The sequence below is a fragment of the Drosophila subpulchrella genome, chromosome X (assembly GCF_014743375.2).
Source record: "Drosophila subpulchrella strain 33 F10 #4 breed RU33 chromosome X, RU_Dsub_v1.1 Primary Assembly, whole genome shotgun sequence".
Classification (NCBI taxonomy): Eukaryota; Metazoa; Arthropoda; class Insecta; order Diptera; family Drosophilidae; genus Drosophila; species Drosophila subpulchrella.
Window position 1 is genome coordinate 25614855 of NC_050613.1, and position 24014 is coordinate 25638868.

The 24014-nt window shown below is 36.8% G+C and overlaps 2 protein-coding genes across 3 annotated transcripts in view; both read right to left on the reverse strand.

The window, feature by feature from the left end:
• The window catches only part of LOC119555987 (low-density lipoprotein receptor-related protein 2), a 164323-nt gene extending 161891 nt beyond the window's left edge, over positions 1-2432 (reverse strand). For both annotated transcript variants that reach the window (XM_037867718.1, XM_037867714.1), the window contains exon 1: positions 2238-2432. The gene's annotated coding sequence lies outside the window, so the exon portion shown is untranslated. The remainder of the gene's footprint in view (positions 1-2237) is intronic.
• Positions 2433-17034: 14602 nt separating this feature from the next.
• LOC119557487 overlaps positions 17035-24014 on the reverse strand; it is a 56649-nt gene continuing 49669 nt past the window's right edge. The window contains exons 2-3 of the mRNA XM_037870258.1: positions 20976-21452; positions 17035-17730 (exon numbers count right to left, since the gene is read on the reverse strand). Of these exons, the coding sequence (XP_037726186.1) occupies positions 17547-17730; positions 20976-21448 (657 nt within the window). The 5' untranslated portion in view covers positions 21449-21452 and the 3' untranslated portion in view covers positions 17035-17546. The remainder of the gene's footprint in view (positions 17731-20975; positions 21453-24014) is intronic.

The following is a 24014-nucleotide window of genomic DNA, read 5'->3' on the forward strand; positions in this document are numbered from 1 at the left end:
ACTATAATCCTATAAAAAAACGTAAAAAGTTGGACGGTTTCAACAGCGGATTATTCATAATACAAAAACATCGAACCTACTTATTACAACTAATGTCATAAATATTTTGGACACATTTTAAAGACTTTTCTAAAAAAGCTTATGAATCATGCACTCTATAAAAATAGTTAAATTAAGATTAAAACACGTTCCACCAAAATGAAATCACCCCAAAACTAAGATCACAACGTGTTTTGTGAACATTTATCATATTTTTAAGAGAAGATCTAATTGAAACGTCATTGATTAAAGCGTTTTTCTAGACAACAAATTGATGACCAATTTTGGTGACAGGTATTTTCTTTGTGCGACGTTGGCCATATAAATAATGTGTGTATTTTTTTTGCCACGCTCAACGATCAGCAGCGACAACAATTTAGAAAATAAGTTGCACACTCAACGAAACTCGTTCCATTGGCTTTCTAACCGGCAATGAGGCAAGCAGATCAGCGGTACAGTTGGCGGGGGCCAGGGGGTCCCATTTTCAGAGGGGGGGGGGAGGTAGCTCTAAGGGGGCTTACGTGTGGCAAGGGGTGGGCCTAGTGGGCCCGACTCTCCCATTACATCTGCATATGTGGCATGCAATTGGATCTGCCTGGCATATTCCAGATTGCCATTCGATATGAGTGGCGAAGTCAGCGAAAAGCGGTGGAAAAATATATAGCCGACATGGAGAATTCTCGGGCGGGGGAACCAGTTAAAATAGGAGCCAGTGGTGGCTCCAGTTTCCAGTTTGTATAGTCTAACTCCATCTATATTTATGCGACAGTTTTGCAGGGTTAGAAATATCTACAGCTTAGACCTACAATACCTTCAGTGTTTAAATATCTTCTAAATAGGGCTACAATACCTTCTTTCTGTGAGATCTCACAAAATATTTTTAAAAGTCTTTTGAGTAATTTTTAATTCTGAATTCTTTTTGCGAGTGTTAAATACCATATATATACCTATAGGAAAACTTTGCATTGTTAAAATATCTACAAAATAGAGCAGCTATACCTTCTTTCTGTGAGATCTCCCATATATTTTCAGAAGTCTTTGAAATATTTCCTAATTCTGTATACTTTTTTAGGTTTAGTATTAAAATATTCATTATCATTAATATTATTATTATTCATAATTTTTAAAAAACCAACATATAACTCCTGCGGTATGAGTAATTGAAGTCTATTTTATCATATACAACCAGAAAGATTAATGGAACAGAGGTCTTTGCATTTGAATAAATAATACTTGGTTTTCGGAAATGGTAATTGCTCATAATATCTTTGGTCTTATGGGCTTTTGAAATATTTTCCAATATCCGAACTTGAAATATCACCGTGGGACTTCCGATATCCTCAATGGGTTTTCTGTCTGGCGTTTGCAAACACAACTCTGGCCAATTTTCCACTTTAGTCGCGCAGACTTTTCCAGCTAGTCAAATTTGGCTCTCCAAGTGGAAAACTTTCGACTGCGAGTGTTAGTGTTGTTTCGGTGTTGTGGCAAATATATAAATTTGTGAAATTGTCAGTGCCACAAGCAGAGATGATTTACCGCCCCGGGGGCCATGCCAGCGACTCATTTATCAAGCAAAAAAGTAAAGAAACCCGAAAATGAAGAGAGTTCTAAGTTGTGACTGGGAAACTTTCACCGGGTGTTTTTGTTTTTATTTCTTTTTTGAAACCGGGGGGAAAGGAACTTAAGAATCTCTGAATTTCTGGCAATGGGTTCTGAGTTTTGAGGGTCTGGGGGGCTTTGGATTTTATCCTGGTCAAGTCATAAACAAATACGTTTTGTTTACATTCGCAGTGTCTTTTCGGCCACAGAGGTCTCCTCTTGGCCAGACTGGTTTTCCTCGGGCCAAAAAAGGAAGTTGCTCGTAAAGTGGCGAAAGCCGCCAACTGACCCAACAACAAAGTGTGTGCAAAATACAAATACACCAGCAAACACGGCAAAATTGCAAGAAAAATCGTTAAAAATAAAAATAATAAAAGCGCTTTCTTTCTGTCTGCCCCTTTGGTTTTTTTTTGCGTTGGCCTGCGATTCCAATTGTTTTCCATATTTTCTATTTCGATATATATTTAGCGATTTCGATTTTACACTGATTGGTTTTAATTTTTCAAATATTTGTTTTTCATCTAAGGCACAGCAAAAAAAATAAGAAAAGCTCGAAATATTTACCGCACTCACTTGAAAAAAAAACTCGTAACACTCACAGGAATTTTTGTTTTAAATAGTAGCTCCGCTTGCAGCGTTTTTTTTTTTTTTTTTTTTTGCTCGGCTCTGGACGTATCTGTGGGATCTTCGGATTCGGATTCGGGTTCGGATCAAAGTCAGTATCGCACTGTCACTGAACAACAACTCAGTTGCTTATTTTATTGGCCGCGCGGCTGACCGTTTCACGAAGGCGCTCCGCGAGCGACTGACCGGAGGCGGCCTGCGATCTGCGAACGTGGAGCGGCCGTCGAGCGTCGAACTTCGAACATGTTGCGTTGCAACCGCGACTCGGCCCAGGAGCGCCGCTCGCTCTCGCACTCGCTCGCAAGGGGGGCCGCTGCTCAGTGGTAATACTCTCTCGTAACTCCCATTCATCTTATTGTTTTACACCTTGCACTGATAAAAAAAAGGGGGTAGTAAAATTATTAACATGCTTACTAAAAAAAGAATCTCTTGCTTTATATTGAAGTTAAGTATAAAATCTAAAAAAACCCATTGAGGATATCGGAAGTCCCAAGGTGATATTTCAAGTTCGGGTATTCGAAAATGTTTCGAAAGCCCATAAGTCACCAATTTTTGTGAGCAATTACCATTTTCGAAAACCAAGTATTTTTCATTCATATGGAAAGTCCTCTGTTCCATTATCTTTCTGGTTGTATATGGTAAAAATGTATTTCAATTACTCATACCACTGGAGCTATCTGTTGGTTCTTTAAAAATTATGAATGATAATAATAACAATGATAATGAATATTTTAATACCATACCTAAAAAAGTATTCAGAATTAAAAAATATTTCAAAGGCTTCTAGAAACGTTCATTATTATTCGATCGACCATTTTCTCGATACCTGCCAAGCTTTAAATCACACACGATTTTCCATTTTTGGATCGTCACCCTTCCATCCTACCTTCTCACATTAAAAAATTGAGGGAATTCATTAATAGAGTTCATCTTCGAATTTAGATATCCTAATTTAGCTTAAAAAGCCGGGCCGAAGGACTTTAGCTTCCAGCGGCCCTTGTTTTTCAAATATTAATTTTAGTTTTATATATTACCTTTAATTTGCTAAAAAAATATAAATAAATTAAAAGTCTTTACTAAACAAATTTCATTTCAAAATATTTAAGTCAATGTAAAAATATTAAAAAAAATGTTATCAAAATGTTATACAAAACATATTCCGTTTTAAAATATTTAAGTCAATGGAAAAATATTAAATAAATATTATCACCATGTTTAAAATGAATAAAAAACCCCACTCCATAAAAATCAAATGATTTGGCTATGAAATTAATTGACCAGTCTTTTTATCAGTGTACAATACTGTACATGGATTTATGTAAGAAATATAATTCATTGATGACTCTCCCTAACGTGAAAGTACGGTAAATAGGAAAAAGGGGGCGAAACGGAACGCAATGCTTATCTTTAAGTCTCTCTTTTATTCAATTATATATTCGCTTAAGCAAGAACCGTTGTTTTTGTTTCTGTTTTTGTTTTTTTTTCAGTGTTTCACTTACCTTACCTCTTTGTGAGATAAAAATAGAATAGCTATGCATGTACGTACGTATGTATATCATCTTATAAGAGATTACAACTAGTCTGATTAGAAGGAGAGAATACTTTTGTTTTTTTCGGATCTTATGCAAATATGTGTAGACAGTTATTTGAGAGTAAAGTAATTGTTGTACACCCTACACTTTTGTAAAATGTACAATTTTTTTTATTTTTGATTACATTTTTTACAGACCTTAATCTACAATGTAAAATGGTGAGAACTAGTTTTCATTTTTTAGACCACCCTATTGTTCATATAATGGTTTACTATATAAAGCTTAAACTTATTTGGTACACTGAAACATTTTTCTAAATACATATATTTTTGTTTACCCTGAATCCAAAAATATTAAAGCAAAAGGGGTTTCCTGCCCCCTCTACATCTACACCTGTGAACCACCCCTAGTGCAACATGTTGCATGTTGTGTTTTTATTCGGAAAATGAAAATTGTTGCTGCCACAGTGCGTGGTTCTAATTGACAGTTTTCCAGAACAACTTGTTGAGTTTATTGTTGGCTTAATAGGGTGCTTATCTGCATCTGCCCGCCATCTTCACACCTCCCCCCGCCTCGCGGATTATTGGTGGACAATTCCCCGGGCACCCCGGGCAAATTGACGATTTGAATATTTACATAAACGATTCTGATTACAATTGAATTTATTATTTAGAGCAGCTACTTAAGCTGCTGAGTCGGTACCCACCGTACATACGTACATACATATGTACACACAAAAAAAATCGTTGAGTGTCAATTTTGTAAGTGTGGGTGAAATTTTTAGAATCAATTTGATCCTAAGTAAGGGTCAAAAGCATACAACAATATATGAAAAATCTTAATAATCGAATCTAATCTAAATAGGGTTTTTTTGATAACAACCGCGGTTACTCCGATACAGAAAGTACTCGTCCCTTGAACCCTGGTCATAAGTAGGTTCTATCAAGAAAAAAAAAACTTTCAATGTCCATTGCGATGAGATGGTAGGAATGAAATCAACATAAACTCTTCAAAAAATTATCGGTATCGATATCAATCCTAATCGATATCAGTTGTGATTGAATAGCGTTTCGATTGGTTCTTCGTTGGTACAGTGGTTCTTCATCAAAAAACGTACAGTGAACAAGTTTTATACAAAATTAATAAAAATATAGATATAAAACTGTAGCTGTTGTCCCTCAAAGTTTATGTCACTATCATTAAAATTTTCGTTTTTTTGAGTTTTTTACCATTCTTTATGTTATTTTTTAATATTTCATTGACACCTAAAAAGGGGCGTTTAGATGACGATTTTTTTTCGGGTGTATACATAGACATGTGTGTTTATTTGTCGGCTGTCTGTTGATAAATTATTATTATACCTTCTCAGGAGGGGACTTCTGTTTATTTTTCTTTCTAAAGGCGAAATCTGCGGCACATCGGGAGTATGAATATTGAGTTAACGTGCAACATGTATGATGTTGCAGCGAACGCGGCTCGAGTTGCAACTGCAACAGGTTGACTGTGTCCTCTGGGAAATTCTTAGTCCTCTTTTATGAAGAAATTGGTTGATCGAAATGGGGTTTATGAAACAATTATTAGTTTCATTGTATTTAAGGAGAAATTTAATATAAACTAAGGAGTCGGTGGCCACAGTAGCTAGGTACTACATTCTCTATATTTTAAATGCAAACTATGTGTAGTAGTTAGTACTAAATAAAAAAATTGACTGTTCAGATAATATGGGTATACAGGTAATATGGGAGTAAAATTTGTGGAAATATTTGTAGAAAAATATAACTCATATTTATTATATTATCAAATGTACCCAATACTTAAATTGTTACCTTAATGATAAATCGCATATAGAATCATCTATAAGAGTAGTTTCCTTACAGTAAACTCAGTTTTGTCGGAAATTGTTATTGACTTTTTGAGTGTATCCAAACTATTTTGAGGGACCCTTATTGCCCCCGCCTCGTTCCGCAAAAAATCGCAGTAATTGCCGGCAAGTCAGTCACCAAATGAACAGCTGTTTCGGCTCTTAAAAACTTTTCCCTGCCTTCTGGCGTTCCGCATTCTGGGAAAGCGAACCGGACAATTTGTGGCTCTTAACGGTGGAAAGCTGTTTCGCCTATCAGGTGGCAGGTAGAAAAAATATACCCTAAACATACCTATACCATACCGATTCAAATGCATTTCCAGACCCGGCCAGATCGCGTTCAGAGACATCACCGAACGTTACGGGTTATACAGAAATTTCCTTATCGCCAGTTTCTCAATGAAATTAAAGGTAGAGAGCTCCTCCCCCACAATCCCTATACCCATTTCGAATTGCAAACATTTCCCTAAAGATATATTATGGCCAAGAAAAGCAAACATATAATACTATCATGCATAACCCAAAGCGTGCAGTTCTCATTTATTTTATCCAGAGAGAGATTCTCGCGCGTTTTAAGACCAGGGTCATCGGCGAAAGCGTGACCCGCCCGAAAATAATCAAAATAAATGTATTAACCATCCAAAGTTGAACCGACCGTTGAGCATGTTCTCGAGTGGCGGCGCGCCAAGGTCGGACACTTGATCGCAATTTAGCTCGATTTGTCTGCTTAATAAATGACTGAAAATTTCACGGCTTACACAAATTATATGCACACTTAATAATACTCAAAAATTAAGGTATCATACGTTTTTGACGCATACTTCTTAGTTCTTTCAAACAAGAAAAATTTAAACAAAAATTTATAAAGTCGCCAAAAACTAAGCAAAGATTAGTAATGTAAAATCAAAAAAAATTCTCATATAACTTATACATCATTCGTTAGAAACTATATAAAAAATTGTATACAAACTAATTTAAATTGAAAGAATTTTTAGTATACACAAAATTTGCTTCCTTTTAATCGGGTTTCCATAGCTTTATCATGTTATTCATCTCTAAATTGGTTTAACCATTGTTCCGGAAATGTAAGTGGATACAACGGATGTGATATAAGGTAAATTATTAGGAGGGACCATGTGCATGTTAATAATTGGAAAGTTTTGACAAGTTAACACAGCACATACTTGTAACTGATGATCTATTTTTTGGGCATGCATGGTGCCACATCAACTTTTAGAAACTATTTCAAAACATGAATATAGAAAACTATCTATAAATATTAAGTAAAAAAAATGATATATAAACTAATATTATAAACAGAAATATAAACTAACTATATTTATTTATTTTTGTACTCAGTTTTGGGAGTGGTTTTTATTGAGTTTGACGGTTAAAATATTAAAAATATAGTTAAGTAGTTGCATTGATAGTGTCAATCTGGGTATTCCCTAAACTGTTGAGTTGCTGAATTGTTAAAAAAACAGAAAATATCAGCAATTAAGGGAACGACCCTAAAAGTCAACAAAATTTTTAACAGTCCCGAGGCTGTTGAATTGATGAAATTTCTGACAGTTGACTTTGTATGGAACAGCTGATCAAAATTCAACAATTCAGCAATTCAACAGTTTAGGGAATACCCTGAATATTTACTTATATCGAAAAGTTTCCCCCAAATGTTGACACATAAATTGGCGCGACTTTCATCGCTAGCATTGTGAAATCCTTTTGCGAAACAGAACCAATTTAAGATATGATGGACAATGTTTTAAAAATACTCTAATTTTAAAAAATCATCTTTTTTCTTAACTTTGTTCCAGGAATTTTTTTTCTCATATTTTTCAAACCATTGAAGTGAAAAACGCTACATTTATTTTTAAATCGTTAGTTTACTATAGTTTGTTATAGTATGCTTTTTTCCGTTAGCCCTGTGATGCGCTTTGATGTTCACGACAGCATTGTCGGCCTAAGGTTTGGGCCAAATATTTCCACCCGGCTTAAGTTTTGCTGCTCGACTAATTTTAAAAATGAAAATTTGTGGTGCAGTTGCACCAGCACTTCTCAGCCTCCAATTTAGCCAGGACCTATTAATAGAACAAATCTTTCAAAGAGCTTTTTTATTCTATTTCCGTTTAAGCAGGCCACGGAATATTTATTTTGAAGATCCTTGGCCCTCGAACGTTATTACAGGCTGGATGGAAGAAATATTGTGTTGAAAGATAGCGGGGATTTTTTCCCCGGCTCTTGGGGCCGAGGGGTTCCCGTGGTCAGTGGGAGGTTGCTGACTTTTGTCCTGGTTCAGCTGGCTGGCTATATAATATTCCATTGCCCTCATCCCGATCTGATATCGAGCCTTGGAGGAGCGATCAGCAAGTTATCGGTTACTTTTGCGTAAAAAATTTCTTGGATTAGCGCGCTCCTTCGTTTCTACCTAAAAAAGCAGAGCATTACTTTATACTTATTAAAAATGTGCCAACTGCTATCGGTTTGTCTAGGATGCTTTCCGGATAAGTTAGCTTTTCTTGGACTCGCGCGTCCCTTCGTTTCTAACTACAAAAGCAGAGCATTATTTTATACTTATTAAAAATCTGCCAACTGCTATCGGTTTTCAAGGATGCTTTCCGGATAAAATAAATAGGAGCTGTACGCTTTGATTTATGCATGATAATAGGTTTGCTTTTCTTGGCCATAATACTTTCTTATGAAAATGTTTTTAATTCGAAATTAAGACAGGTATGTGGGGAATCGGTCTACCATTAATTCCACCCGGCTTAAGTTCTACTGTTCGACTAATTTCAAAAATGAAAATAGCAAAGAAGCTTCGCGGCCTCATTCTGATTGCCCGCATCATTCTGATTGACCGCATCAAACGGTCCAGGGTCAGCTTGCCATCCGAAGCGCACCCTTAAAACGGAAATCTGCTTCCGGTTTAACTTGGTCAGGACAGCATCGTCAGCCGGTGAAATACTTCCACTAGCTGCTAATGCGCCGGCCTATCGTGAAACACGTCAATGGAAACTTTCTGCATCGCAGTTAGTAAACTCCACATTGGTCCACGCTGTCCACTGATATGAGATCAGTCCTGGATCGGATAGCGAATTTAATATTCCATTGCCCTCGCGAGCGATCAGCAAGTTATCGATCACATTTGCGTAAAGCATTTCTTGGATTCGTATCGTATCCCAAACCATTCCGAAATACTTGGAGGGCATATTCAAATATGAAAAGTTGACCTCAAAGAAGCCTTTTCCTCCTTGAGGACAGCTATTTAAAATAATATTTTACTGGCGATTCTCCGCCGAAGTTGGCTTTCAGTTCGGAGGAAGTACCCCAAACCATTCCGAGACACTTGTAAGGTATATTCAAATATGAAAACTTGACCTCAAAGAAGCCTTTTCCTCCTTGAGGACAGCTACTTAAAATAATATTTTTCATTTCAGCCAAGAATAATTTGCAAGGCGGAGACGGCATGAACTTTGAGGCGCGACTTCCATCGCTAGCGTTGTGAAATCCTATTGCGAAACAGAACCAATTTGAGATATGAAGGACAATGTTTTCAATATACTCTAATTTTACATTTTTGTTCCAGGAATTTTTTTTTCATATTTTTCAAACCGTTGAAGTAAAAAACGCTATATTTATTTTTAAATGGTTAGTTTACTTAGTTTGTTATGGTATGCTTTTTTCCGTTAGCCCTGGGATGCGCCTCAAAAGCGCATTTTCGATCGTATACAAGAAATGCTTTACGCAAATGTGATCGATAACTTGCTGATCGCTCGCGAGACAGCGTGGACCAATGTGGGGTTTACCAACTCCGATGCAAAAAGTTTCCATTGACGTTTCTCACGATAGGCCGGCGCATTATCAGCTAGTGGAAATATTTGACCGGCAGACGATGCTTTCCTGACCAAGTTAAACTGGAGGCAGATTTTCCACTTAAAAGGTGCGCTTCGGATGGCAAGCTGATCCTGGAGGGGGGGCAATCAGAGTGATGCCGTGGAACTTCCTTGCAATTTAATTTTTGAACAGCAGAACTTAATGGTAGAGCCGATTCCCCGCATAAATGTCCTAATTTCGAATTAAAAACATTTCCATTATGGCCAAGAAAAGCAAACTTATCCGGAAAGCATACTAGAAAAACCGTTGGCAGATTTTTAATAAGTATAAAGTAATGCTCTGCTTTTTTAGGTAGAAACGAAGAAGCCTGCGAATCAAAGAAATCCAAGAAAAGCAAACTTATCCGGAAACCAATATGGAGAAGCCAATAGCAGTTGGCACATTTTTAATAAGTATAAAGTAATGCTCTGCTTTTTTTAGGTAGAAACGAAGAAGCCTGCGAATCAAAGAAATCCAGGAAACCAATATGGAGAAGCCAATAGCAGTTGGCACATTTTTAATAAGTATAAAGTAATGCTCTGCTTTTTTTAGGTAGAAACGAAGGAGCGCGCGAATCCAAGAAATTTTTTACGCAAAAGTAACCTATAACTTGCTGATCGCTCCTCCAAGGGCCGATATAAGATCAGTATGAGGGCAATGGAATATTATATAGCCAGTCAGCAACCTCCTACTGGCCACGGGAACCCCTCGGCCCAAAGACCCGGGGAAAAAATCCCCGCTATCTTTCAACACAATATTTCTACCATCCAGCCTTTAATAGCGCTCGAGGGCCAAGGATCTTCAAAATAAATATTCCGTGGCCTGTTTAAACGGAAATAGACTAATAAAGCTCTTGTGTAAAGACTTGTTCTCCTATGGTCCTGGCTAAATTAGAGGCTGAGAAGTGCCGCTCGCACCTGAATATCCAAATATGTAAGGTTGACCTCAAAGAAGCCATTTCCTTCTTGAGGGCTTAAAATAATATTTTAATTTCACCCAAGAGCAATTTGCAAGGCGGAGAAGTAGCAAAGTGGCATGTACTTTGAGGCAGACAAAGTCGCAATGCACAGAAGAACACTAGAAGTTAGAGCTGGTAAAACAACGATAGTCGGCTCCGGCGATAGTTTTGTCGGAGTTGCCACTCACTATCGATACTATCGTTTGTTTGTTTATGCCAATCAGCTCATTGCTTCACCGATTCAGCGATATGTGAACAAGAAGCTGAGTGCAGCTATTTAATAGCTGGTTATAAAATGAAAATAAGTTCGGCGTTGAAAATAAATATTTAAAATTAAAAAAAATACCTAAGAATACGTATTGCACAAAAATACCAAAATTCGTACGAAAGAATTAATTATTCTACTGAACGATACCTCCGATGTTTCCCAAATTTAAAAACCTTCGATAGTATTGACAGTGCTATCGATTGTTTTACCAACTCTACCAGTGAGTAAAAAGAGAGACAAAATCATAATTACAAAAACATATAAAATAAATTATAATATATCTAACCCTTTTCATTTCAATAGCAGCATCAGCAATATACATAAACTAAAACATATAAAAAGACATTAGCTCACTTCAACTTCGGCAAGCCGAATGACCATCACTGAATTATTATTATAATAACAAAAGGTAATTCCAATATACTAATACTATTAGCAACACCTCTGCAATAAAAATAAAAACATTAAGGTTGACGATAAATTAATATTCAAAACAAAAGCTTAACACAAGTTAGGTTAAGTTCAAATGAGCTTTAAAAGCTCATACACGAATCAGAAAATAGCTTTTAAGTTCAACACTCGCAAAGAGCTTCTAAAGAGCTTTTCCGCGCCTTAAAAGCTCACATTTCTCCTTTAAAAGCTTCTGTTAAGTCCGTGAAGCTTTTCAAAAATGTTACAAAAATGTTAAATCAAATCGCATGTTAAATTTAAATTTAAGGAAATCGTTTTCTTTATTTAATCTTTGTATTCTTAGGTCTACTGTAAGTAATCGTTTTAATTAGCAATTTTAATTTCTTCTGTGGATTCCATTCTGCGCTTTCCTCCGTTTTTGCTTTCTTACTTTTCTTTATTCTTTTGCTTCAGTTTAGTAATAATATTCATTATAAGATACGAGTAATCTCAAACACAATAGAGACAGAGACAGAGCGACACACACATTTTGTTTGTATTTATATTATTATTGCTAAGACACAAAAATAACGATTTTCAAATGAATACTATTAAAAAAAATTGATGAAGAGTGCCAGCCCGGGAAATGCGTTTTTATTGGCCTTTGTTAGTTTTTTCTGGATTGCACATTTTAATTATTCCTGGATTATTTATTTCGCGGATACAATAGATTTACAGATGAATTTAAATGAGATTCTTCAGAACTCTTTGGTAAATAATTTTTCTTAAATTTCTGTATTGGCTGACACAACTTCTTTTTATATTCATCTCCGATTTTTTTTTTGGCAAACACAATGGCAAACTACGAGTACGTCTAGTATTTCATTCATCTTAGCTTCACCTACAAATTATATGTATAGAATATAATCTGCAATATATAGTTATATCTGTATATATTTCTTTAGGTATATTTAATATTTAAAACTCTTTGTAACATTTAATAAAGTTAAACATTGATTGCTCTTGCGTTGTGACAATAAGTTACTATATAATCATATAATCAATCTGTCCGTATGTATACATATAGTTCATTTCTATAAATATATCTTTTACATCCTTGGTTTCTCATAATCATATTCGCCAACTGCGGCCCAATTTCCCATCGTCTCGAGTTGATTATCCTTGACTATGTTTAATAATAAAAAAATTGTCTAGTTTTGTTTTACACACGTCTCCATATATTTTTCCTTCGTCGTCCAGCGACATTTTCTCAGGTCAAAATAGAGGAAGGGGGTTTTTCTTTTAAGGTGTTTTTTTTCAATGTTCTCTTCCTTTTTTTCTGTAATATTGGGAATTTTCATTAATTTTTTTTGGAGTGCTAAGAAGGCGCAATCTCGAAAACGAAGATAAAATAGTTCCAGTATTTTGTTATGTACATTCCAAATGTTATTATGACGACGTGGTTATAGCCTACGTTTATGTGTATACTCTATAAGCAATAACAACATCGAGACTTATATAAAAGAAAACTCCGTCGACTCGAGAGCATGCTGATCTCTTCAATTTCAATTTCCATTCTTGGTTTCGGGTAACTTTTACTTAGGCAGGGCAATTTTCCAAAGATTATCTAGGGCTTTTGAAATCACGAAAAAAGATGGTCCTAAAATTTCATAATTTAATTTCGTAATTTAAAGCAAATCAAAACACTTTTCTGATGAGGGGTTTCCTAAAAGGTAAATTTCTTCTGTATTTATATTGATTAAATACCGATTTATTATTAATAAATTAAATGTTTTTTGAATAAATACTAAATTAAATTACTATTAAAAATAAATATTTAACTGATAAATAAAAGAATGCCATAATATTGAACATTTTTAGACGCCCTTTCAGTGATCTCAAATCCCCTAAACATGTCCTCTAAATATTTGGTTACCCCCACACAACCCGAAATAAAATTGATGAAATCCTCAATTTCTCACATTTTCCGTTATGCATGTATATTATTTTAATTGGGGCTTCGGATTTCGGATTTCGGGGATGGCTACTCGAACTAAAGGCTGGCTGACCTGCTGGGCTGGGCAAGCAGCAAGCCCAGTTCAAAAATAGTTGATTTTCCACTTTGTTTTATGGCTGTTGGGCGATAAATCGTTTACACTTAGCCTAGGGATTTTATTTTCATTTTTTATTTAGCTCTCCACTTTAAAGTTTAATGTTGGGTTTCAATTTTTACTTTAGGTACATGGTACATTTGTCAACTCTCTTGAATTTTGATTGCACTTGTTGATTGAATCCGTCTGGGATAAAATTTGCAAATGTTAAGTGTTAAATTGAAAATGAAAAATGCAAAAACAAGCTAGATCGAAAGCACCTGAGGATTTACACATTTCAATCGAGTTGGATTCTTCTGTTCTATAGATAAATAGTCTGTGGGTTTTGTATCTTAGTGTCTTCATTGGTGGTTTCTTCTTTCATGCGGTGGTTGGTTCACAAATCTACACAACATCCAAAAATGAGGAGCAACTAGGACCTAAGTAAATAGTTGTTTTTAAGTCGCTTTGCCGTTTTTCTTCGTTTTTGCGCTAGTTATTTACTAATTTATCAATTCCTGAATATACAATATATTGATTTAATTTCATGTATTATTATTATAAAGTGATTACATAGAGTTGTATTTTGCTTTTAAATCGATTGATGATGGAACCTGTGGAAGGAGCGAAAGGTATTTATTAATATGGCTATTTATTTTCGGTAAAAGCTAGGGGAGATATATAATATAGAAATTATAAATCTTGTTATACCCGTTACTCGTAGAGTAAAAGGGTATACTAGATTCGTCGGAAAGTATGTAACAGGCAGAAGGAAGCGTTTCCGACCCCATAAAGTATATATATTCTTGATCAGGATCACTAGCCGAGTCGATCTAGCCATGTCCGTCTGTCCGTCTGTCCGTCTGTCCGTCTGTCCGTCTGTCCGTCTGTCCGTCTGTCCGTCTGTCTGTCCGGATGAACGCTGAGATCTTGGAAACTATGAGAGCTAGGCTATTGAGATTTGGCGAGCAGATTCCTGAGCTTCTTACGCAGCGCAAGTTTGTTTCAGTAGAGTGCCACGCCCACTCTAACGCCCACAAACCGCCCAAAACTGTGGCTTCTACAGTTTTGATGCTAGAGTAAAAATTTAAACTGAAATGAATTGTTCTTAGCAATACCTATCGATTGGCTCAAAAAAAAGTTTGCCACGCCCACTTGGACGCCCACAAACCGCCCACAAACTTCAAAAAATCGTAAATATGAACGCGGATATCTCGGAAACTATCAAAGATAGAGTATTGGGATTTCAGATTTAGATTCCGTAGCTTTGTACGCAGCGCAGGTTTGTTATGCGAATATGCCACGCCCACTCTACCGCCCACAAACCGCCCAAGCCTGTGGCGCTCAAAATTTTTATGCTCGATAAAAAATTTTAACTGAAATGTATTGGTCTCGTCAATACCTATCGATTGATCCAAAAAAAAATTTGCCACGCCTACCCTAACGACCACAATGCTTAAATCTGTCTTCCGCCGGTAGGTGGCGCATTTAAATCTCGCTTTGCTGCTTGCATATCTCCATTTACCTTTGGTCCCTTGAGCTGAGTAACGGGTATCTGATAGTCGAGGTACTCGACTATAGCGTTCTTCCTTGTTTTAAAGTAAATTTATTGAATTTACTAAAATTAAAAATTAAACATAAATATTATAATATTTTAGGTTTAGCTAAATTTTGGAGAGATATAAAATAAGCAAATTTAAAATCTTCTGAACATTTCCCAAGTGAGTTCATTTAATTTACTGAAATTAAAAACTCAAATTTAATATTTTAAGCTCACTTCAATTTTGTTACAGCCATATTTTATAAATTAATTCCCTTAATTGCTGAATCCAAACTCTTGGAAGCCATTAATCGCTTGATCTGTCAGAAACTGTGCTCACTCCGCTCAAAAGGACACTTGGTAATTCCGGGCCATTAATTTTGCCCTACATGATTATGGTGCTTAGCGAGGACAAACTGATGTTTGCCCACTTTTGCCAACCAAATGGCCGCCGGCAGACGGCCGTGGACTAAACGCAGTTCAGTTGCCATTGCCAATTGCATTTTGATTTTCTATAATTAGTTTCCGGGCGCCTGGCCGAGTGGATTCTGTGGAAACGGAAACGGAAATGGAAATGGAATGCAAACTAACACGCGTTTCAATTAAGAGACACGCCCACCGCCCACCGCCCAACGCCCATCGGCCAACGCCCACATAAAATTAGCCTTATTGAGGGGGCGAGTGGGCGTGGCCAGCTGGGTTGGATGGGGGCGGGCCACTGGCCAGTGGACAAGCCATTAAAAACACGAGCCATCTCCTTGGTCATGGCATTGGCATTGTCATTGGCATTGATGCAGCTGTTGCAGCAGAATATTACTCACACGCCACGTTGGCCACAGGGGTGAGGGGGGCGATGCTGTTTGCTGCGGCAACCTTGCCTCGTCCTTGGCCCCCATTTCACCCAACCCCACCACCCCCCCAACCCTCTTCGCGTCCTTGGGCCAAAGCTGCCTTTCATTATGTATGTTTGTGCTGCGTGTTTTTCATGTTTATGTTTAGCTGCCCGGCACTGGGAGTATTTAAAATGCACACAGCCCATTGACAAATGTCAAAAATAAAATGCAAGAAGTACAGAAAAATGTACTGGAAAATAGGGCAGAACTTGGGTTTCACTCTGGGGCACTTCAAACACCTGCAATTAACGGACCCCCCTTCAAAAGGGCTTCCAAATAAATTATACTAAAAAACCTGGGCAGAAATTGTGGCTAAAGCGATTTAAGCTTTATTTTTAGCAACTGTCCAATTGCAAAATCTCTGTGAATTTATAAATCAGCCATCGGAACTCTTTTTAATTTTTAAATTTAAAGTTGTAAATTGTTGTGGAAATTTAAGTTTAAGTTTAATTTTAATCAACTGTCCAATAGCAAAAATAAATAATGGTTTTATCCATAAGCCAATAAAAATTTAAAAAATAAGTTTTCTTATTTAAAATTAAAAGTAAAATAAGTAACAAAAATAAAACAGGTGACAAACATTTAAAAAAAAAATAATAAATGAATATTAATGTTATTTCTTTTATTTACTAATAAAAAAATACCTGAATAATAAAAGAAAGGACTTAAAAATAAAACAAAGATCCAAAATTTGAGATATTAATATATATTTACACCATTTCCATTAATTAAAAAAATAGCTGCCAAAATATTTTTTATTGATGTCAATGACCAAGTGTAAATTATTAAATTGCAATTTCCCCTACTTAAAAAATAAATATCAATAAAAAATATTTTGGCAGCTATTTCTTTTAATTAATGGAAATGCTGTAAATATATATTAATATCTCACATTTTGAATCTTTGTTTTATTTTTAAATCCTTTCTTTTATTATTAAAACATAAAAATTAGCGAAGAAATTAAAAACGAGATAGGGTTTGAGGGTTCCCCGAAACACCACTTACTTTGGTTAAGTGTTCCTTTTTTGACCATTCGGGAATTGTTTCTTTTTTTCGGAGAAGGGTTTCGAGTGTTGCGCTATCTTTCTGTTTTCCATTGTCCTTCTTCTTGAACACTCCAATTAAATATTATTTGCAATTATCCTTGCACGAGGGGGTGGCAATTTTTAAGTCGTAATTGTGGGCGTGGGCGTGGGCGTGGGTGGGCTTACTGGCGACATTTGTGGGCGTGGCACATGGCACAGGTGTTAACCGAAATTGCTGGCAATCAAAATGGTCGCGTTGCGTTTTTCTGTTGCTTTTCCTTTTATTTTTTCGCTTTTCCAACTCTATATTTTTTTTGTTCTACCAATTCTTTTCATCTTAAACTCGGCTCGCCATCCCGCTCTATTGTTTAACTGCAGTTTTTCATTTTTCGAAGTTTTATATTTTCTTTTTTTGTAATTTTTTGTTTATTTTTTTTTTCTGTACCCCGCCCAGCATTCTCTGCCATTTTTCGTGCGAATTTTTCTTCTTTTTCATGCGGTTTTGTGGTTGGTTTGTTTGCTTCATGCGGCAGCCGCGAAAAGCAATTTCCCGGCGGAAAATCGGAGGGAAAGGGGGGGTGGGTTGGGATAAGGGGGTGGGGTGGTAAATACACGGAATGTTAATAAAGGTCCAGTTGCTGTTCGAGTGGCGGAGTATCCGGGCATTTGTTTGCATTGCCCAGTGTCCACGTCCGCCCAATCCATCTGCACATCTGTCGATCCGTCCAGCCATCATCCTGCTCTCATGCCAGGAATTCCAGAAACTCCAGAAATTCCATAAATCCATAGCTCCATCCATCCCGCCATCCATCCCTCCATTCATCCCCCCCATGTCCTGCGTGTCCTTGCGCCGCTTATGTCTGCACGGGCACATTGCTGTCCGCCTCCTGCAGAACGGGCGCTGTCCAAACGCCGCTGCCGCTGCGCGTCTTCCGCTGCTGCACGATGCCGTCCATGATGTCCAGCTGCAAGTTGTGCACGCTGCCGCGGTGGTCGGTCAGCGGCGGTCCGGCGATCACGCTGCCACGGCGACTGCCACTGCAAAAAAATGCGGAAGTTTTAATTTAAAAATTGTAATTACTTGAAAAAAAAACCTATAAATAAGGAGCAATATTTGATTTGTTTTCTTCAAATCGGTCCATATGGAAATCATTTTGCGAAGTATATTAGAATTGGGAGTAACAGTCGGTTTTCAGCTGTGCGCCTTCTATTGACCAAGAAACGGCAGAAAACCCGCAAAAAAATGTATTTCGGACTGAAATCTTTCTACCTATTTGTTGACCCAAAAAACTAGGTTTTTTGGCAATCATTTTGCGAAATAAGGTCGGAATGGGGAATGCCATACCTTGCTGAGCTCGTAATTAAATTCCCAATCGATTGGCATTCAAGCCCGGAAACTTTAATTTTTGACCGATTTTCGCAAAAATAGACGGTGTTACCCCTTATCAAAAATGTGAAATTGGGTCAAAAAATAAATTTCTCGGAATGTGATGGGGATCGGAAGCCTAGGTTGTTAGCTGCCCAAAACAGTTAGTCTTTTAGCTGTGCGCCTCGTTTTGACCAAGTTACGACTGAAACACTGCAAAAAATAATGGTTTTTTGGTCTGAAATCCTTCTACCTATTTTTTTACCCAAACAAACTAGGTTTTTTGGCAATAATTTTGCGAATAAAGTCGGAATTGGGAATGTCATACCTCGTTGAGCTCGTAATTAAATTCCCAATCGATTGGCATAAAAACTTGGAAACTTTAATTTTTGACCAATTTTCACAAAAATAGACGATGTTACCCCTTATGAAAAATGTGAAATTTAGTCAAAAAATTATTTTCCCCGAATGTGATGGGGATCGGAAGCCTAGGTTGTTAGCTGTTCAAAACAGTCGGTCATTTAGCTGTGCGCCTCGTTTTGGCCAAGTTACGATTGAAAAACCTCAAAAAACAGGGGTATACTTGTCTGAAAAATAAATACCATTTTGGGACCCAAAAAATTGGTATTTCTGCAATCATTTTGCAAAATAAGGTCGGAATAGGGAATGCCATACCTCATTGAGTTCATAATTAAATTCCCAATCGATTGTTATTTAAACCCGAGAATTTTAATTTTTGACCAATTTTTCGCAAAAAAAATCCTGATGTGAAAATTGGTCATACAATTAATTCCCCGAAAAGTGATGTAATCGGTAGCCTAAGTTGTTAGCTGCTCAAAGCAGTCAGTATTTTAGCTGTGCCCAAATTACGACTGAAAAAAACCAAAAAAATTGAGGTATTTTTGTCCAAAGGTTTTTTTTTTGTAATCATTGACGTGTTCCCATCCAAAAATTTAATTTAAAATGGTCATAGCAGGCGTACCTAACCTTAAAAAACTTTTTAGAAATGATTTATTAGATATATTTTCCTACGCTGCTTTAGTTCCTATTTTCTTTAGGTGCCTAGACAGCAAAACAAAAAAAAGAGAAACTATTTGACATTTCGGCCAGGGCTGTTCCAATTTGTACTTTACTGCCTGGCCTATCCCCACATCCATGTGCAGCGATAGTAAGTGGTTGATGGGTCTGCGGTTATCACTTTAGCATAAATTATACGCCCCCGAGGCCGCTCATCTCCAGCCGCCGACTTGGGCTCGTAAAGTGCGCTGCCACACGGGGAAATTGGCCCATGGAGTTGGCCTGCCACGCTGGATGAAATGCAATTAAAATGGTCGAATGGCACTAGGTTTTCGGCTGGAAAATCGGACCAAAATGGCACTAAATGTTTAGAAAATACCAGAAAAAAATATCTAAAATGAAAATGAATCTGCTTATATCATTGAAAACCAGTCAAATAATTCAAAGTATTTTATAAAATCCTTAAAGCCTAGTATGTTAATATTGTTATATTTTTAAAACATTTCATTCCTCACTTAACTATTAATAATATTTTTTTTTAAGTAGTACAGGCACTACTTCCCAAATCTTTAGCATTAGGCTCTTATACTTGAGATTGTATTTAATAAATATATACCTAATAAAATTTTCTTTGATTAATCCCCAAAAAGTGGGCCACAAACTTTTCTACATGCCTCAGATTTTATTGCATCTCCGCATTGATTGCTAGACTCATTATCCGGCCTCATCATATGGCAATGACCGGTCGCAGTTTATGACAATCTCATTACGCCCCTGGTCATTCCCGCCCTGGCCACGCCCACTTCCGTCCCCGCCCCTCGCCTATTAGGATATCAAAATGTTGCTGTCACAGCACAAATGCTTGAAAACAGCCGGCGGGGCGATTCAATTAGGCGCGGTACATAGAGTAGCAGATAGGACAAGGGCAGGAGCTATCCAGGCAAGAGGATATGTGCACAGAGAGAAATTACCTTATGAAACTTTAAGGACTCCTAAGCAACAAAATATGTAAGTCGAATAACGTACTAGTTAACGCCCCTTAGTATTTATTTTAATAGATATATATAATTAAAAAGAGAATAAGCAAAACCGTCTTGTAGGTAATGAGCTAACTCATTACTCTGTAATGATAATACGTGTAATATGATAACAACTTTTTGTAAGGATAAGCACTAAAAGATTTTTTAATGTACTTATTTTTTATTTTGAGGAAATTCAAAAATTAGTAGATCATAATATTTTATATATATATTTTTTTAAATTGGGTTTACGATTTTTTTTTTAATAGAGATTGGGTTTAAACAGGGGTACAAAATATGTAAGTCGAATAACGTACTAGTTAACGGCCCCTTAGTACTTATTTTAATAGATATATATAATTAAAAAGAGAATAAGCAAAACCGTCTTGTAGGTAATGAGCTAACTCATTACTCTGTAATGATAATACGTGTAATATGATAACAACTTTTTGTAAGGACAAGCACTAAAAGATTTTTTAATGTACTTATTTTTTATTTTGAGGAAATTCAAAAATTAGTAGATCATCATATTTTATATATATGTTTTTTTTAAATTAGGTTTACGATTTTTTTTTTTAATAGAGATTGGGTTTAAACAGAGGGTACTTTATAAAATAAAAAGCCTCTTGTCAAAGTAAAAAAACGTTCTTACTGTAATAATTTTTTCAGAAATTCGTTTAATTTTAAAAGTTCTTTAACTAGTTATTATTTGTTTTAGTGCAGTGATTAACAAAGGTCCTGCGGTCGTGTGTCCCGCTGCGCGGAACCTTTCCACTTCCCACTTCCGCCGACTAATGGCTAATGGTGAATGGCAAATGGCGAATGGCAAGTGGGGGAATGGCAAATGGGGAATGGCGAATCGGGGCGAATGGCCTTCTCACCTGAAGGATACACCGGAAATGGACTCGCGGCGGTTGCGTCCGAATAGCGTTGGCGGCACCGCCGAGATGGTCACCACCGAGTGGCGGCGTCCGCCGGCCGAGGGATTGGCCTTCTGGGAGAGCGTGGCCAGGAACTCGACCTCCTTGGGACTCAGCCCGCCGGTCTCGCCGCCCACCTCCGACAGGCGGCGCACCTGGCTGGCGGTGATGCCCTCGGTGATCTGGAGCGAGGGCAGCGAGTGCTTGCGCCGCTGCTGCATGTCGGGGAAGGGGCAGAGCAGGTAGGGATTCACCGGCGAGTCCGGCTCGGAGTCGTCGCTATTGGAGCGCCGGGTGCCGGAGGCGTTCGGGTCGCAACCGCCGGCCGCCCCCTCAAGGTCGCCGCCATCTTCGGCGGTGTGCGACTCCTCCACCACGATCAGCGGCTCCTGGGTGCTCAGGTTGAAGACGGGCGTGAACGAGGAGCGACGCATGGTTCTGAAATGATGGGGAAACAAATAATGGGTTACATTTCCTATATATGATGTTTACAAGGCCTGCTTAAAGTAATTTATTTATGTTTATAATATAAAAACATGTATTAGTAAGCTTGTAGTGCATATAAAAGTATTTATTGCAAAGTCCTTATAGAAGCATCCACATTATATAATAAAAACCTACAAGAAATGTAATTTAAAATATTTGTATTTATAGTAAAAGGAAATTGTTTTTTGGTAAATTACTAGTGAGTATTAATATTCCTAATATAAAAAGTTCTAATATTATTTACCAAATATATTATGTGACTAACGCAATAAATATAAGTCTACTTGTAGTGTGAGGATTTAAATAAATAAATGAATGAATAAATGAATATTTTTAAGCCCTAAGAAAAAACATATTTAGTAGGACACCTCTCTAACAAAAAAAAAATATTATGCTAGCAGTGTATTAGATAGGTTCATAGAATAAGCTGTATGCCGATGACTATTTAGTATTAATATCATTTACATGCTAACTTCCGCATTTATGTACCAATTCCGATATTCCCAATCAATGTAAAACTAAGTTAAGCTAATATATGAAGATAAGGATATTGTAAAGATCGGAGAACGGTCACACTGCGATATAAGAGAGACTAGCGAGCACATGTGTAAATTTAAGCCAATATAGAAAATACGAATAAAAAGTGAAATAGAACGGCGATAACAATTATAATATCTGTTATTCTCAAATAGTATGGTTAACGGAAATTTAAAATGGAATTTTACAAATAATCACTGTTAATGTTCTCTCACTAAAAATACATAAATAAAATATTGTGAGTGTTTAAAGATCAACCGTAAAACATTTCATTTTTTTAGAGATTATAAAATGCACACCACATTATTTTTCTCGCACTACCCACATTTCCATCGTTGTTTCCTCGGGGATTATAAAATATCTTCCTGCATTTTAAATTATTTTCCTCACATTTCCATTTGAGTTTGTTTGAGTGCAGCTTAAAAGCGGAGAAGTGCTGTTGACATTTTGCGGTCACTGTGCACAGGCGGCAACTTTTCAGCAATCAAATTCGGTTAGCAAAATTTAAATCAACTGCAAAAGTTTCGCCGCAGCTGGGCTTGATTTTTGCGGCCCGATTTTTGTTTACTTTGACTGCCGGCTTGTCCAAACGGAGGCGTTTGTGTAAACTCGGATCGAAAGATGGTTCAAATAGTGAGAAACATTGAAAAGTGTCAGATAAACACTGAATCAATTTGTCGCTCCATAAAGCTCAGCGGGATTATCGAAATGTCCATGGCACGGCCGGTAGTTATGAATTGTGGCTTTGCGTGTTTATAATACTCGTACTTGCATTGAAATGACAGGGGAGGCAAGGATAATCAGTTTAAAACAACTTGTTTTGCTTTGGTTAACATAATCCCTTTCGGTTTTTCGTTTTTAATTAAATAAGTACAAGCGTTTACAATTGTTTTCAGTTAATTAAGCTGCTCGCGACATGAGAGTGATGTTTAAATAATTGCTATACCAATTAAAAGCAATGTTTACACTAATTTTATCGCCAGAGAACGGTTGAGAATTAGTTGTTGCTGGCAGATCTCCAAGTCGTAAAATGTAATATCCTGATTGGTGGAAATGCGAAAGGCGGAGGAAAATGCGAAAATTAATCTAAAAATTGATTTTCGGAAAAGTTATGGGGATCGGAAGCCTATGTTGTTATCTGCTCAAGACAGTTGGTCTTTCAGCTGTGCGCCTCGTTTTGACCTAGTTACTATTGAAAAACCTCATAAAAATAGGGCTATTTTTGTCTGAAATCCTCCCACCCATTTTTCGACTCAAAAAGCCAAGGTATTTTGGCAATCATTTTGCGAAATAAGGTCGGAATAGGGAATGCCATACCTCGTTGAGCTCGTTATTAAATTCCCAATCGATTGGCATTCAAGCCCGGAAACTTTTATTTTTGACCGATTATGGAAAACCCTTATGAAAAACGCGAAAATTGGTCAAAAAATTAATTTCTCGAAAAACTATAGGGATCAGTAGCCTAGGTTGTTAGCTGCTCAAAACAGTAAATCTTTCAGCTATGCGCCTCGTTTTGACCAAATTACCACTGAAAAACAGCAAAAAAAATAGTGGTATTTTTGTCTGAAATCCTTCTACCTATTTTCGACCCCAACAATCTAGGTTTTTTGGCAGTCATTTTGCGAAAAAAAAGTCGGAATATGGAATGTCATACCTCGTTGAGCTCGTAATTAAATTCCCAATCGATTGGCATTTATATCCGGAAACTTTAATTTTTGACCGATTTTCGCAAAAATAGACGACCCCTTATCAAAAATGTGAAATTTAGTCAAAAAATAAATTTCCCGGAATGTGATGAGGATCGAAAGCCTAGGTTGTTAGCTGCTCAAAACAGTTAACCTTTCAGCTGTGCGCCTCATTTTGACCAAGTTACGACTGAAAAACCGCAAAAATATAGTGGTATTTTTGTCTAAAATCAAAATACCATTTTCGGACCGAAAAATCAAAGGTATTTTGGCTATAATTTTGCGAAATAAC